The sequence below is a fragment of the Neophocaena asiaeorientalis genome, unplaced genomic scaffold (genome assembly GCF_003031525.2).
Source record: "Neophocaena asiaeorientalis asiaeorientalis breed wild unplaced genomic scaffold, Neophocaena_asiaeorientalis_V1.1 scaffold265, whole genome shotgun sequence".
NCBI classification, from domain to species: domain Eukaryota; kingdom Metazoa; phylum Chordata; class Mammalia; order Artiodactyla; family Phocoenidae; genus Neophocaena; species Neophocaena asiaeorientalis.
The window spans coordinates 1,858,059-1,875,488 of record NW_020172172.1 but is presented as its reverse complement, the minus strand read 5'-3'; the positions used below and the strand labels follow the sequence as shown (position 1 = coordinate 1,875,488).

At 45.4% G+C, this 17,430-nt stretch overlaps 1 protein-coding gene across 1 annotated transcript in view; it reads left to right on the top strand.

The window, feature by feature from the left end:
• Positions 1-17,430, top strand: part of ZNF35 (zinc finger protein 35) — a 43,013-nt gene that overhangs the window by 14,762 nt on the left and 10,821 nt on the right. Inside the window, exons 6-7 of the mRNA XM_024756030.1 lie at positions 5,443-5,515; positions 14,009-15,173. Coding sequence (XP_024611798.1) covers positions 5,443-5,515; positions 14,009-15,173 — 1,238 coding nt within the window. The remainder of the gene's footprint in view (positions 1-5,442; positions 5,516-14,008; positions 15,174-17,430) is intronic.

The following is a 17,430-nucleotide window of genomic DNA, read 5'->3' as shown; positions in this document are numbered from 1 at the left end:
CGGGGAGAATAAGCGGTGGGGATGGGCAAGAGCAGAGACGTGGAGGAGAGAGTGCCGGGGCGGGGAAAGGGGTCGGACAGGGTGGGAGGGCGAGGGGCAGGGCGTTGGAAGAGGAGGGGCTCATACCAGCTCAAGGGCGGGTTCCTCCGAGACCCTGGGATACCGGTCCTGCTGAGCTTGTTTCGCTGGCCTCCGGCTGGCGGACACGAAGGAGGCGTGCCGCTGCGGACGGGATTATTTTCCCAAACCTCTTGTTGGGGAAGAGAGCATTCTAGACTGGCCCTGCCCCTCACTTACCTCCAACCCAGGACAAATCCCTAACGTCTCCGAACGTAAGTCCTCTCTTCCACTCCAGGTAGGAGGCTGGGATGAAATGAGGAGTTTGAAATGGCTCTGTAACCGTTAAAAAGCTGCCTGGTTGCAGCGACCTGTCATATTCCTGCTGGAGGGCAGGGTAGGCATGGATAAAGGAAGCCAAGCTTTACCTGACTGGGAAAACATTTTTACTTTCGCAGTTCAACATGGGGTGCAGTTCCTGCTGACAGCCTCACGCATAGACATCAATGGCAGGAGCCGCTGAGCAGCTGGGGACTGCAAAGGCCTTAGCCAAACTCAGTCCTGCCCCTGGAGCTGGGCTGGATTCCCCCATCACTGCTGCTGGAAGTTACACCAAATCTACCCGAAGCTTGAGACTAAGAAGCAGAAGCCTTGCAGAGGCCTTGGCTGTTGAGAGGACAGGAAACAGGTCAGGGAGGGGAGATGCAAAGTCATAACTCAGGTCACAAAAGGTAGAATCTGTTTAGACGAGAGTCCAAGGAACCACTGTGCTGAGGAAGGAGCCAGGTGCTTCTGTGACCCCTGAGGCCAGAAGAAGCCATGAGGGGATGTCTCAGGAAGTAAGAGTCTCTGGCAGGGTCTGGACTGAGGCAAGAGCAGGATGGATGAGCCCTGGTCCCAGACAGCTGTGGGTGCTGGAGTGGCTTCCAGTGCCCGGGGTGGCCTGGAGCACCTGTCCTTCCTTCCAGCCTGCTGGGCACCACTGGGCCTTTGGAACAATGGGTGCCCACTGTCGTGAGCTGTGTTCACAGGAGGCCTGGTCCCAAAGCTGGCCCTGCCTCCTTCAAGAGCCAGTGACCCTCCCAGGATGGGCCAGCTCTGTGTTGAACAGTGTTTACTGCCCCTTCAGGTGACACTCCCTGAGCCCGAGGAAGTCACAGTCAGGAACACATCAGAGTTTCTTCTTTGCCATCAGGGAGTTGAGTGAGAATGCGATGCGCGCGAGTGAGGACAAGCCCCGTGAGCCTGACAGAGGAGGAGCCCCGGCAGTGGCTCTGGCCTTGGGAACACCACCGGCAGGGCTGAGCGGAGCTCCCATTTGGAGCCTGGTGGACCGTCGCTGGCCGTGAGAGGTGGGGAGACAGGCTGGCCCTAGAAGAGGGTGAGAAAAGGACCAGGGGTTGCCGGGGCAGGGGTGGGACTCACCTTCTGGCCTTCTCATAAGCCATTCTTGGTTCCCCTGTGGGTCCTGGACCTTTAGGTGTATTAGCCCAGATGCACTGGGTTCATTTCTTTCTTATTAACCCAGACAGAGTGGCCAGCTCGTACTGAGTGCTGAGTGCCAGGGAGCCCTGAGGGTCCTTTGAGGACCTGCTCTTCCTCTGACTTGTTGGGTCATCTCTGGGAAGCCACAGACTCCTCGCCAGCCCAGCCAGCTTCCCAGTCAATTTCCTCACCTGCCCAGACAGCGTCACAGGGTGGTGAGCTTCAAGGAGACGGGGCCAGGATGAGGCTGTGAACCGTCAGTCATGTCGCATTGCTGTGATCATTAGTTAGTCAGGCTGAGCTCCCTGTCCAAGAAGAGAAGGTGTGCTCTTTGGGAGGGATGCTTTTGTGACTGTATGGAGCCCACATCCCCTGCTGGAGATGAATCTTCAGCATATAACTCTTTTTTTTTTGGGGGGGGGGGGCGCTGTGCTGGGTCTTCATTGCTGCGCGCGGGCTTTCTCTAGTTGTGGCAAGCGGGGTCTACTCTTCGTTACGGTGAGCGAGCTTCTCATTGCGGTGGCTTCTCGTTGCAGAGCACGGGCTCTAGGCGCACGGGCTTCAGTAGTTGTGGCATGCAGGCTCAGTAGTTGTGGCTCGTGGGCTGTAGAGCACAGGCTCAGTAGCAGTAGTTGTGGCACACGGGCTTAGTTGCTCTGTGGAATGTGGGATCTTCCCGGACCAGGGCTCAAACCTGTGTCCCCTGCATTGGCAGGTGGATTCTTAACCACTGTGCCACCAGGGAAGTCCCTCCTCTTGGCAGATTTGAGGGCAGGGATTATGCCTAGCCAGCACTGTGTCCTCACGGAGACCTGCACCAGTGCAACAGGTTAGGAAGGCTGTAGGCATCGTAGGATTCAGCTGTGGCCCTGCAAAAACTCATAGCCTCATTGGGAAGATAAAATGGACAGATGGGAAAGAGAAAGCTAATTCACAAAAAAATATGAAGTCATTTGTCAAAGCAGTGGGGATGGATAGCCGAGGTGGTTGAGGAGACAGGAGGGGGGCAGTCACTGGGAGCTTGGGGAGGGGCAGACCAAGACTCCCTGAGGCAGGTGCGACCTGAGCCAGTCCCAGATGATGGATGGCTGGGTGGCTGGGCAGTTGTGGTGAGGAGAAGGACAAGTATTGACTGCTCCAGGCCATGAGGAAGATGAGAGAAAAGAAACAGGCAAGAAATCTTTTTTAGGGAGCATGAATATGACCAGAAAGTTCAGGGAAGCCGAGAAGGGGGTTAGGGAATGGGAGATAAGACCACAGTGAGGGCTCAGGCTGGACTGAGGTAGACCCTGGCCACCTCTACCCTCCAAACTGTTCTTTGCTCTTGGAGAATGTGTTCAAAATCAGTTTGACCAGGTATCACTCTTTCCCAGTGTTGGGCTTGAGTCTTCCCTCCCTGGTTCTCCCAGTCCCAAACGGAGGAAACTGGACTGCTCCGCTAAGGAGCTTCCTTGGCGGTTTTTTTTTTGTTGTTGTTGTTTTTTAATAAATTTATTTTATTTATTTTTGGTTGCATTGGGTCTCCGTTGCTGCGCAGGGGCTTTCTCTAGTTGTGGTGAGCGGGGGCTACTCTTCATTGCGGTACGCGGGCTTCTCATTGCGGTGGCTTCTCTTGTTGTGGAGCACGGGCTCTAGGCACGCAGGCTTCAGTAGTTGTGGCGCACGGGCTTAGTTGCTCTGCGGCACTTGGGATCTTGCTGGACCAGGGCTCAAACCCATGTCCCCTGCATTGGCAGGTGGATTCTTAACCACTGCGCCACCAGGGAAGCCCTTCCTTGGCATTTTGATGCTCCCCTGCTTCTGCAGCCCTCCTGGAAGCAAAGGCCGAGTTCCGTCTCCTGGACCTCCTTGAGTGGGTCTTCTTTCCTTTTCTGTTTCCTGTAGATGTGGGGTGAAAAGGGGCAGAGTGTGTCCATCCCCACCGATTTGGAGGGTCGGCCACTCTGTTCTCTTCCCACCTAGACTAAGCTTGTAGGCTGTGAGGCTGGGGATCCACACCTCTGTGCACCACCTCCCTGCCCCACTGCCAATCTCAGTGCCTGGCTTTGCCCACAGCAGGCCCTTGACCCTGCCTACCTCGTAGCTCCCTGCTCCCCTGCCCTACCTGATTGCATGGACCCCTCAGTTCCCTCTCAGGAGTTTTCGTCCTGCCTCTCTCTCGCTGGCAAGGGGGATGTGCTCAAGCTCCTTGACTCCTAGGACCCCACAGTCCACATCCAAGCCCTTCTCTGACCTTCACTTGCTGCTTTGGCCAGTTCCCAAGACATCCCGTGTGTCCCCTCCTGTTTTGGCAGTCTTTATATCTGCAGGCTTGGTCCTCCCTGGGCACAACATCTCTGGTGACAGAGCCATCTCCGCCTCTTCCCCAGAATGCAAGCTTTCCTTTACTGCCCTTTCTTTCTTTCTTTTTTCTTCCTCTGCCCATACTCTGAAACCATGGTGCGTGTATAGAAAAATTATGAATTTAAGTACTCTACTCCCTCACTCCTGATGTTTCAGGAAGCTCACTGGTGTAACACTTGTATCTTCTCTCTGATCCCACACTCACTCTTGCCCTAGGACAAAAAGGGATTGGATTTGATTGATGACTTTGGAAAAGAAGTGGACTGTGTGAAAGCCAGCCCTCCTCCTTCCTACCCTTAGGGTCCAGTTTTTCCACAGAGACCATGTGTCTGCCCTGTTCTTCTTTGCTGCAGGTGTTACAGGGGCAAACCCATGGTTGCCCAGCACTGTGTCCCTGGGTGCTTAGTGCTGTCTAATCCTGGGATTTGGTGTTAGTAACCTCACTTGCCTGCAACTATAAGGCACATTCAACAATATCAGCTCTTCAGTAATAAAGATAATATATTGGTCTTTGCATATCTTATTTGTCAACTGAGCAGAGAATTTTACTAATAGCTAACACTTACCTAGCTAACACTTTATGGACATTAAATTTTTTAATTCTAAAAACATCATGAAATAGCTACTAGCATTAACCTATTCTACAGATAGGAAAACTGAGGCACAGAGAGGTCAAGTAACTGCTTGTGACAGAGGCAGGATTTCACCTCAGCAGTCTGGCCCCAGTGCTATGCTGATTCTTTACTTTTATTTATTTATTTATTTTGGCCATGCCCCATGGCTTGCAGGATCTTGGTTCCCCAAACCCAGGCCCTCAACAGTGAAAGCACGGACTCCTAACCACTGGACCACCAGGGAATTCCCCCATGTTGCTTCTTTAAAGAGAGAAGTCATTTATTGGGTTTCCTCAAATCCCAATATAGTCTCTTACCTGTCTAGAATATAAAGCTGATTCTCCTTTTCTTTTTGCTATATATTATTTGTTTTTATCTTCTATGCCTTGCTCAGATAGTGAGACCAAAGTTGAAAAGGAGGATTTGATTCTAGAGCAAACTGAAAGGAGAATTCTTTGAAAGACTCCAGGGCGAGATTCCAGAGGTCTGTGCATTGGGGAAGCCAGAGAAGCGGGGAGCAGGACAGCAGGACATTCTGAACAGCCTGCAGACAAGTAAGTGAGGAGAGGCTTGTTAATGAACTTTTTTCAATGGTAATTTTTAATTCAAAGGGAATTCAATTCAGGAATATATTGATTTAATGTACATAGAATCTTTATATGACTGATGCTACAGATAGACTTGTGGATAGATGGGTGCCTTTACTCTGCTCTTTTCACCTCTTTTCAAGTACCTCTCTTGTGAATGAGTGTGTGTTTTCATTTTATTCTGAAAAAGTAGAAGGCCCGTGAAAGACCAGTTATTGATATATCTTTATCCCAGAGGGAGTGTTATTCTACTTCCTTGCATGGTGCATTTCCAATCTTGTTCCCTTTTTATCGGGGGTATATGAAAGTTAAAAAAAAAACAAAACACTTCTTGCCCCCAGCAAAAATCTCTCCACGTGTACTGAGTGTGGCAAGCCCTTCAGCCAGAGCTCCACTCTCATGGCTCACCAGAGAATGCACACGGGAGAAGTCGTGTGGGTGCGGGGAGTGTGGGAAGGCCTTCACGTGCAGCTCCCACCTGATCTGCACCAGAGGGTGCACACTGGGGTGAAGCCCTACATGTGCCCTGAGTGCTGCAAGGCCTTCAGCTGAAGCCCTTGCCTCCTGGTGCACCCGCAGAGCCACACAGGCAAGAAGACCTATTGCCACACCCAGTGCAGGAAGGCCTTGGGCCAGAGCTCCCATCTCGTCTGCCACCAGACCACTCACACCCAGAAGAAGCACCAGGCCAGCCTCCCTGGTCAGAGCCCAGAGTTGAGGTCAAGGTTCATAATCAGGAGCTATTTTTAGCACATGGAATGTACTACTCCCTTGCTGAGATGGCCCATTCTTTTTTTTTTAAAATAAATTATTTATTTTATTGGCTGCCTTGGGTCTTTGTTGCTACGCACGGGCTTTTCTCTAGTTGCGGCGAGCGGGGGCTACTCTTCGTTGCGGTGCATGGGCTTCTCATTGGATGGCTTCTCTTGTTGCAGAGCACAGGCTCTAGGCGCGTGGGCTGCAGTAGTTGTGGCACGTGGTCTCGGGAGTTGTGGCTCGCGGGCTCTAGAGCGCAGGCTCAGTAGGTGTGGCACAGGGGCTTAGTTGCTCCGTGGCATATGGGATCTTCCCCGACCAGGGCTCGAACCCACGTCCCCTGCATTGGCAGGCGGATTCTTAACCACTGCGCCAACAGGGAAGCCCGAGATGGCCCATTCTGACTCCCACTTAGCACTCTTTCCAACCCTAACGCCCCCATCTACAGTTTTCCCCAGACATGAGGTGGTCACTGTGTTCCAGGTGAAGGCAGTCTTTTATGGGACATCAGGCACGCCACTGGGCTTGGAGGGAAACCAGGCCCCAATCGCCTTCTATGAGGCCCCTATCGAGAGGCTCCTCCCGAATCCTAGAGAGGCAAGTGAGGGCTGCTCTTCGGGGTCGCTGATGACGCACTACCGGCCGCGCTGCTGTTCTTCCGGTCCGGGCGGGTGAGCCTGCGCCTTGGGTTTCCGTGTACCTCCGGGACCATGGTCGCCGCCCCGCTGGGAGCCGCGGGACATCACGGTGAGCGGGCGGGGCCCAAGGGAGGGGAAGGCAGCGGCTCCGGGTGCGTCTCGGCTGTGGCGGCGGCCCAGGTTTATGTAGCAAGCCCGCCGGGGCCTCGTTCTCCCCGGGTTGCTGCCTGCATGGCGGCTCCGAACTCCCGGCGGCCCGGCCCGGCTTGCAACTTCAACACTGCACTCACCAGGGCCTGGCACAGAGGACACGCCTAAGAAGATGGTGGAGTGAATAAATGAATGAATGAATGATGATTGAGTGATGGATAAATGATCAATCAAGACCTAGGACCCGTGTTCGGAAATGAAATCCTGGGGCCAGAGTTCTCGGTCTGGATACCAGCTACTTCCCCCAGCCAGTCCTGCAACTCAAACTTTTTTAAGGGACCAACTTAAGAGCAGAAGGCAAATAGTGTAAAGCGCACTAGCTAAGGAGTCTCGAGACCTGGGTTATAATTACCCATGATAGAGCCGGTTTCTTGATCTTTATAAAGTTGGACTGTCACTACCTTCTTTTCTCTCTAAAGCTCAGTTGATAGCATGTACATGATAGCACGTATGGAAATGTTAACGTCTAACAACAAAAATTTACTATCCATTACTTGCCAAATATTACACAGGGTTTAGAGGCGGGGATACAGGATGAGTGACCTCGGAGCCTGCCAAATGGGAAGACGCTTCCACTGTAGTGCTGGAAGATATATGTGTGAGCAGATTTCTGTGGTAATGTTTTAAAACACATTTATTTGGCGCTTAACGTGTGCCAGGCACTGTTTTAAGCAGTTGCGCTAGTTTATTTAGCCTTCACAGCAACGTATTATCTAGTTTTTAGTGAGGAAATTGAGGTACGAGAGAATAGGTAACTTATCCGAGGACACATTGCTACTGAATGACCCAAGGCTGCAGAAGAGATAGATCCAGTGTGCTGCTGCAGCCTAGAAGAATACGTTACTTGGGACCCACAGGCAAATCAAGAAGGGCTTCAGAGAAGAGTACATTTACATGTGGTCTTATTGAAGGAATTGTAGTTTCAAATTCTTGGAAAACCCCACCTGGCTTCCCCAGAATCCTTCTAGAGGGATAGGGAAGTGGCAGCAGGGAGAAAGCTTACAAGGCATGAGGAGGAAGCCAGATCCCTCTTAGTTTAGCAAGATGAGGATGGAGATATATATGTCCGTTCACCATAATACCCGTTTCCCCCAAATCTGGATTCAGATAGATCCTTTCAGCATCTTAAAATCACCAACAGATTATTCCACATTATGTATTTGTGGAACCACCTATACCGCCTATTCTGGGCAACTTAGAGGCCAGGGGGACAGCAGACTGTGGCTCATGGGCTAAATTTTGGTCTACCACCTGTTTTTGTTAAAAAAAATTTTACTGAAACACAACCAAGATCACTTGTTTACATATTGTCTAGTTCTGTTTTCAAACTACAAAGGCAAGGTTTGCTAACTTTTGGCGTAGACAAACAGCCCAGATGATCCACGACTGGAGGACAGTGGTTGTCACCAACCTGTCCTTCTCAAACATAATAATGCCTAACCCCTGTTGAGTGCCTGATATGTGGCAGATATCTTTATAAATGCTTTACGTGAATTAATTAACTAATTTAGGGAATTCTCTGGTGGTGCAGTGGTTAGGACTCTGGGCTTTCACTGCTGAGGGCCTGGGTTCAATCCCTGGGGTCAGGGAACTAAGATCTCACGAGCTGTGCGGCACAGCCAAAAAAAAAAAAAAAATTTAGTTAGGGGTTTCACAGAACGTTGGAGCTGGAAGGACTCGTGGATATTATCTAATTTCTCACCTTTTTCAGATAAGTAGCCTGCTCATGTGGGCTATGGCAGAGCATGGTTTCCTGAGTCCCAGCCCAGTCGACTTTGCCACTTTGATCTTATTTTGAAAGGGAAACCAATACCATATCCATTACGCGTGGCATTAAAAAGAAAGGTTTTCTTTTGGGGGGGTGCTTAAACCCCTGAGTGAGATCTCTCATTTTTAAATGTTTTACTGACTATAAAAGTAATTCGTGTTTATTGCAGGAAAAATGAAATATGTAGAAGGATATAAAGGACAAAATAAAATAACCCATTAAATGACCTAGAGATCAGTTGTTGACATTTTAGTGGGTTTTCCTCTGTCCTTTTTTATGTGTGTGTTTTGTATATATCTGTGTAGCAATAATAGTTTCTGTTTATTGAATGCTTACTTTAGTACTGGTATATATGTGTATGTTTTGTTTCCGTGTTTTGTAGTCTCCTGTTTTAACATATTGTATTTTCTCATGAATATTCTTGAAAGCATGACTCTTAATAGTTTCATAATCTATCATATTGATATGCCATCAATGTTTACTTGCCTGTATTTTTACAGTTATAGTAACAATGTGATCTTTGTACATAAATCTCTGTGCTTATCTCTGATTATATTTTTTTCACTTGTTTTCTGTGATTACAGAGTTATTTACTTATTTCTACAGGAAAACTTTCAAACATTGCAAAAAGAAAGGCCTTAAAACAAAAGTTTAGGGCTAAAAAAAAAAAAAAGTTTAGGGCTTCCCTGGGGGCGCAGTGGTTGAGAGTCCGCCTGCCGATGCAGGGGACACGGGTTCGTGCCCCGGTCCGGGAGGATCCCACATGCCGCGGAGCGGCTGGGCCCGTGAGCCATGGCCACTGAGCCTGCGCATCCGGAGCCTGTGCTCCGCAATGGGAGAGGCCACAGCAGTGAGAGGCCCGCGTACCGCAAAAAAAAAAAAAAAAAAAAATTTTATCATAATCTTATTCCTCAAGATGATCATGGCTAACAAATTGATAGATATTCTGAGAGATTTAAGTTTTTTAAAAATAAGGCAAAATATAGATAATTGAAGAAATTTGGAAAATAGAAGAGAAAATCATTCATAATTTATATCACCATAGTGGTGATTACCTTTCCTTCTTGATCTTATTCATATGTATATTTTAACATACATATATAACGTTAGATTGTATTTGAAATTTTAATATCCTGTGTTTTTTTTCACAATTGCCTATAAGTATTTTTCCACATTGTCACATATTTTCATTTTCAATTATCTGATGTCTGTATAATTTCCACCAAGTGGAAGTACCATACTTTGCTAAATTGCTAAGCCTCAGTGTCCATCAACAGAAAAATTGTGTTTTCCAACATTATTTCAGGGGATTTTTTTTTTTACGGGTAACAAAAGAATTCAGCTTGGGTTTTTTTCTCCCACTCTGGGAGGTTCCTTCTCTATGAAAAAGTTCTAACAGTAGAATTACTAGGTTAAATAATATAGGCATTTTTATGACATACTGATGACTGAGGATATTCTGAGATCCATTGCAGGTGTTGTATATAGTACAGATTGAGAATTTTGTCCTGACTTTCTGTACCTACAAAATGGTGATCGTGGTGTCCCAACTGCCATTCAGCCTACAACTTTAAGACCTAATATATTGGGTTGGCCAAAAAGTTCATTCACGTTTTTCTGTAACATCTTACAAACGAACTTTTTGGCCAACCCAGTATATTGCCAGTTAGCTCTAGAAAGATGGTACTAGTTTACATTCCCACCAGTGGTGTGTGAGAAGCTCTCTTTCTCTGTACCTTTGCCCGTTTTGAGTTTTAGCATTAAAGAGAGAGTTTCCAACTTGATATAAAAATTGATTCTTCATTCTTTCAGTTCTCATTTCTTTGATTACCAGTGAGGTGAAGCTTTGTTTTGGTATGTCTATTGGCCTTTTGTAATTCTTGGTGTATTTGTTGTACTTTGCGTTTTTCTATCAGTTCATCTTTTTTCTTTACTCGTTAATAGGAAGTCTTTTATCTATCAGGTCTATCTACTCCTTGATGTATAAATCAAAAATACATTTTTTAACCCTTTACTGGGTTTTGGTTTATTTTGGTATGTTGTGTGAGGTAGGAATCTCACTAAGTGTTTTTTCCAGATACTTAAGCAACAGTCCCAACATAAATTGTGAGTAATCGATTTTTTTCTGATTAGAAATGCCAATTTTTATCAAATATTAAATTAGTTTACTTATTTCTCTTAGGGATTAGGAATCTCTAAAATTAAAAGCCAGAGTTAAACCTCCTTATAAATGTGTAAACTCCCTGTTGAGGTTTCCTAGCTACACTCTTTTGATGATTTTATCTGTTACCCCCAGAATTTCAGTTACCTTCTTTTTGACAAAAACTCTAAATACAAGTTTTCAGCCCACACCTCTGTCCTCTGTTCCATATATGTATGCCTGATATTTCAAACTGAATGTATCTTTTTCCTCCTCAAACCAGTGTTACCACTCTCACTAAAGGTCACTGTCATCTCTCAAGCCCCAAACCAGCAAATTATCATTAACTTCTCCTTCTCCCTCACATCTCGCTCCAGTAGTCATCCTGTCCTGTTGTTTTTGTCTCTTAGTCATCCAAGTCCCCTTATTGGACTGCTGAAACAACCTCCCAAGGGGTCCTGCAGCCTTCACCTTGCCTCCTACCTTCCACCCCTTGTACACGCTTTGCTCTATGAGCAAAAGGATAAGTTGTCTGTGTGTGTGTGTGTGTGTGTGTGTGTGTGTGTGTGTAAGTGTAATAGAAGATCTAATCATGTCACATATTTTTCAAACCTTTTCCAATACTTTTTATGGCTTTTTGCTCACTTTAGGGTAAATTCCTTAAAGTGATTTGCAGGGTTATATTTGCTTGCCCTGGACTTCATGTCTTATTTCTAGTGCCTAATACTTTGGCCTTACTAGATCTCTTTCATTCTTCCAAATTATGGGGCTTGATTCCTTTTGTATATTCTGTTTCATCTCTCTAGTATCTTCTTTTCCCTCTTCACCTGTCTAATTCCTATTTATCTCTTCTTATCTTATCTATTCTTATTTATCTTCTTATCTCTATCCCAGATTAGATTAGGTCCCCTCTGCTCTGCATTCTACAGGACCCAATATTTCTCCTTTTATAATTCCCTTATTTGTAACTACTGGTGTTAGTGTCTTTGTTGAGCTGTGACATAAGCTCTGGGTAGGCGGGGGCATTTCTGACTTTTTCTCCATTGTCTAGCTCTGATTATAGCCAAACCCCACCCTACTTCATGAGTCTCTGTAGGATTCTGCAGTGGGTCCACTTTATGTCCCTGCTATGGAAGAGGATCAGGAAATCCCAGATAGGATCGTCTTAAACCTCTGAAACTCAACACCGAGGCACAGACCTTGAAGAGAAGTCCACAGGGCCAGCCTTATTATATACTTCACCAGACATCCTATTCTTCCATGCCTTCTGAGCTCTTGATTATGGTAAACCATCTTTCTACCTTCTGTTTTTCTTGAAATAATGCTTCCAATTCTACTTCTCACTTCAGGGTTATACGGAGAGACATTTTTGGATGAACAGTTATGATTTTGACTTTCCAAAAACCAGAAACTATACTATTTTTGCAACTCTTTGTAAGTCAAAAATTATTTCACAGAGTGTTTTTGTTTTTTCAACTGCAGCCTACACTCTTATATTGAGCTATGCCTGAAGAAAAGATTTTGAATTGATAAGACATCTTGAAGAAAGGACAATCAGCATATCTCTAGGTTGTATCAAATAGAAATCCCTAATTACTATCCAACTCCTTGACATATAGGGGAGGTGGGTGGATCAGACTTAATGCATTAGCCTTGCTATGAGGCCATTTCCCAACACAACATTTGACTATATTAATTGACTTTTCATATAGATTATTGTATATTGGAAAGAGTGCACTAATTGACATGGATATTCCCATTCACTTCATAGTTATTTTTATCTTTATAAATAACATTCTGATTTATTTCTCAAGTACTTGAGTGTTTGCTAATATGTCAGTCTGTCTGGCTGCCACTTCTTGGACAGCTGACAAATGGAGTTTGTTAACCTAGAAAGCTGGAAGCCACCCCTGACTCTTGGTGATGCAGGCACGTTGCTGTCCTGACAGGTTTTGTGTGAGTTACCAGATAGTATCCTTAGGCAACAGCTCTATCTCATTTTTCTGTTTACTGGGACAGTGATATCCCCTCCCCCACCTTTTTTTCCTCTATGAGCAGGGCTCCCAGTTTTTCAACCTTGAAGTCTTTTACAATCAAAGCAAAGAGAAGATTTGTGGATGTTGAATATGCAAGGAGCTGAAAAGAGAGAGATTGAAAGAGAGATTTGTCCAGGTGAGTAAGCAAGGGATCACCAGTGGAAGAAACAGGAGGGCTTTGGAAATTTTACAAGAAAAACTGAATGAAGCTCAGGAGAGCAAATTACCCTCTCTTTTAGGAATGCTGGGGTGAATGTGAGTGAGCATCTATTGAGTGAGCATCTCTTGAGACCAGCTTTTTCCTGGTACTCATTTGATCTCATTTCCACTATTTTGCACTTTTACATTCTCCCACTCTCCACTCTTTGAATACAAACCATCCATGTTTCTTGTCTTGCCCGAATCTTAGTCTGTTATTGTTTGTTTTTTTCCCTTTACCTCTCTGGTCTCTGATTCTGTCACTTCCTTGGTGTCTGCAGCTACTCATTTTTCATTAATGGTGATCACCTTACCCTGATGCAGATCTCTTTCACCAGTTGTAACTCTGAATTACTTGCCCCACTTGCTCTTTTTTTTTTTTTTTTTTGGCTGCATTGGGTCTTTGTTGCTGCACGCGGGCCTCCTCTAGTTGCAGCGAGCAGGGGCTACTCTTCATTGCAGTGCATGGGCTCTAAGCATGCAGGCTTCAGTAGTTGTGGCACAGGGGCTCAGTAGTTGTGGCTTTCAGGCTCAGTAATTGTGGCACACGGGCTTAGTTGCTGCGCGGCATGTGGGATCTTCCTGGACCAGGGCTTGAACCCGTGTCCCCTGCATTGGCAGGCAGATTCTTAACCACTGTGCCACCGGGGAAGTCCTACCCCCACTTGCTCTTATTGGCCATTACTCATAGGCCATTACTGAGACCTGTCAAAGTTAGGTCCCTATAAGTTCAGGGGCTTGCACTCTGCCTTGCACAAGAGATACTCACTGTGGTGGTTTTTTTCAGGTTGGGTGAACAAGCCTGCTCCAGAGCAGGATGGCTCTGAAATTGATTTGCCAGGGATAGCATCAAAGAGATCCCAAGAGGATGAATACCAGGATTCTACATTTGAAGAAAAATATGTATGTGAGAGCATGAAGGAAAACCCTCCCAGAGAGGTTTCTGGACCATGCCTTTTCCAAGAAGGTTTTGGGGGAATAGCTTTCATCCACAAGGAAGCACCTCCAGAAATGATTAGACAAGAATATAATTTTGAGAGAAGCCTGCTTTTGACCTCAAGCCTTGTTACACATCTCAGGGTTTCTACAGAAGAGAGCCTACATCAGTGGGAGACAAGTAGCATATACACCAATGAGATTTCAGACCAAAGTAAATGTCCGATCTTCTCTACACAGAAAAAATCTTGGAAATGTAGTGAATGTGGAAAAACTTTTAATCAGAGCTCATCCTTTACCCAGCATCAGAGAACTCATACGAGACCCTACACATGTGAGGAATGTGGGAAAACTTTTAGTCGTAGCTCATTCCTTGTTCGACATCAAAGAATTCACACCGGAGTGAAACCATATGGATGTGAGCAGTGTGGGAAAACATTTCGATGTCGATCATTTCTTACTCAGCATCAGAGAATCCACACTGGAGAGAAACCGTATAAATGTAATGACTGTGGGAATTCCTTCCGCAATCATTCACATCTCACTGAACACCAAAGAATTCACACTGGAGAGAAACCTTATAAATGTAATAGATGTGGGAAGGCATTCAGTCAGAACACACACCTCATTCATCATCAGAGAATTCACACTGGTGAGAAACCTTATTTATGCAATGAATGTGGCTCTTCGTTTCGCAAACACTCAAATCTTACACAACATCAGAGAATTCACACTGGTGAAAAGCCCTATAAATGTGATGAATGTGGGAAGACCTTCCATACAAAGGCAAACCTCTCTCAGCATCAGAGAATTCATACTGGAGAGAAACCCTATAAATGTAAGGAATGTGGGAAAGCGTTTTGTCAGAGCCCATCCCTTATTAAACACCAGCGAATTCATACCGGAGAAAAACCCTATAAGTGTAAGGAATGTGGCAAAGCTTTTGCTCAGAGCACCCCACTCACTAAACATCAGAGAATTCATACAGGGGAAAGACCCTACAAATGCAGTGAGTGTGGTAAAGCTTTCATTCAGAGCATTTGCCTTATTCGGCATCAGAGAAGCCACACTGGAGAAAAACCCTATAAATGCAATGAATGTGGGAAGGGCTTTAACCAGAATACCTGCCTCACTCAGCATATGAGAATTCATACTGGAGAGAAGCCCTATAAATGTCAAGAATGTGGGAAAGCCTTTGCTCACAACACGTCTCTTACTGAACATCATAGAACTCACACTGGTGAGAAGCTCTATAAGTGTAGTGAGTGTGAGAAAACCTTCCGCAAGTACGCACACCTTAGTGAACATTACAGGATTCACACTGGTGAGAAGCCTTATGAATGCTTTGAATGTGGAAAATTCTTCAGACATAGTTCAGTCCTTTTCAGACATCAGAAACTTCACAGTGGTGAATAAACCTGGCATTCAGGTTATGACAGTTCTCTAGAGACAGTGACTAGGAATCTGGCTGGCGAAGAGGGACAGGAAGAGTTCCTAGAGGAAAGGATAAAGAAGCCTTGGATACTGCACACAGGAGGGTATTTTGAGAAATGGAGGTGGGAGCTTGGAGAATGCAGAGCCTACTCCAGGTGGGCATCTGGGAATACAGGGTAGGAAAGAAGTTCCTACTTTTCACAGAAATCCTTGCTCTTTGCCATTCCTTTGTCTCCATGGCCTTCTCATACCTGGAGATGCCATTTAAGTTAGCGCTGTGTTTCCCTTATTACACCCCTGCTTCACCCTCCCAACTTGTCACCTGTGTTCACTGGTCATAGGCTGAGGTGCTTTTCCAAATTGATTGTCGGTGTGAAAGTGGCAGCAGCTCTGAGGTAGTGCTGAGTAACCTGCAGATGCCTGAGGCCGCTCTGACCATGCCACCGTGGGGAGGCTGCCCATCTGTGGAGGCGTTCCCGTGAAGGGGAGATAGAAACAAGTGAAAACAGAATCCTTAGTCATTCATCTGTTCAGCAAATGAGGGGATATGTGGCAAGAGCTGGGCTGATTGCTACAGAAAAATAGGTGAAGAAGGCTTTTATCAGGGTGAGGGAGAGCTTCCTGATCCTTTCAAGCTGGAGGGTGACTTGGGGCTAAGAAGGAAATAAGAGATCAAGAGAGACTTCTCTTGAATGATGTCAGTTTGTGGGAAGGAAGTCAGATCTGCTCAGAGGGTCACAGAGAGGAAGACCTAACCTCTTTCCCAGAGGAATATTATCTTACCCAGAAAGAAAATGGTTTGTGCTAGACTGCTAGTGCTAAGAAGCCTCAGAGCAGGAAGCCTGCCTGTGACTGAGCAAGCTACCCACATATCCCTGTCCTAGACTAGGGCATACACCTGTCTCTTGTAAGTTTGGCTGGGACACTAGTGCACAGGGACCAGGGGAGAGGGGCCCGCTAGGATTAACAAAGTGGGACTTGGTTTGTTAGCCTTTAGAGAGGAGAAAGCATTAGTGATGAAGTGGTCACCGTAATGGGGATGGCTAGGTTTTGTGTAATCATGGCATTGGTGGCTCTAACCATGGATTCGTTAGATCTCAGATATTTCTGTTTTTATTGGGCCTCTTTTTCCAGGATATTTATCATTCGCTGCAGATTAGGAGTATCTAGGGAAACACTTCTCGTGGGATGAATTTGGAAAGAATTCTAGAGAGAATTACCTCTTTTTCAAATCCCTGAAAATTGAGATAACATGGTTTGCCATGACTGCGATGGTATTTTATTCTTTTGAGAGAAAGGAAGGGCATGTTTCCCCTTTATTTCCCCATTCTCTTTCATGTTCTTAACTGCTACCCAGAGATTCAGCTCTGGAAGATTAAGTGATCTTAAACTAGCCTTTGACTAGTATTTGAAATAGTTTCTATGCTCTGAAGCTTACATAGTTTTAAAAATATGATTTTAAAAACTAAAGTAAGTTAATTCTGGAATGGTTATTTGGAACTCAGCATCGATTTTTTTTTTTCCAGAGCAAGTATCTTACAAGCATTAGTTTGAGCAATTAATTACCAATAATGGGAATGTTGCAGAAATAACATATTTTCCCTCTCCAGCTGTAAAGATTATGTTCTCAAATCTGCCATAGGACAATTCATAATTGAGTAAATTAATATGGGCAAAAATAACCCTATGAAAACTTTACATTTTATGCTCATGGAAAAAAAATATAGTCTACTGAAAGCAAATGTCAATGTATTTTTTTTCTAAATGAAAAAAAAACACTAAACTCATTGCTAGCATGTAGTAAATGTTCAATAAATTTTTATTTGTTGAATTAATATATTTTAGTCAAACTTTGCCCACCAAAAACTTTAGGAACTTCCTGATATTTAGAGTAATATTTATATGCTACCATCTTTGGAGTCTTGAGTGGTGATTAGAGAGGAAAGGGAGAATTTTCTTGAGGAAGAAATGTGTTGTAGTTTATCTTATGACAGAGCCGAAAGTAAGCTCATCACACGAGATGAATTGTGCCGAAGCACAGCAGTAGAGGGCTGCCGCTCGCTCAGGCAAAACAGCGCCGTCTGTCCTGCTGTGGTAGCTTTTATTAAAGCATTATCTAGGTTTACACTTTAAGACTTGTTTTCTTAACATTTCAGAAATGCCAAAGCAGCAACCTATGTTTTTATTAATTATACAAGAAATAATATCAATCAGGACTGTTTGCAGTT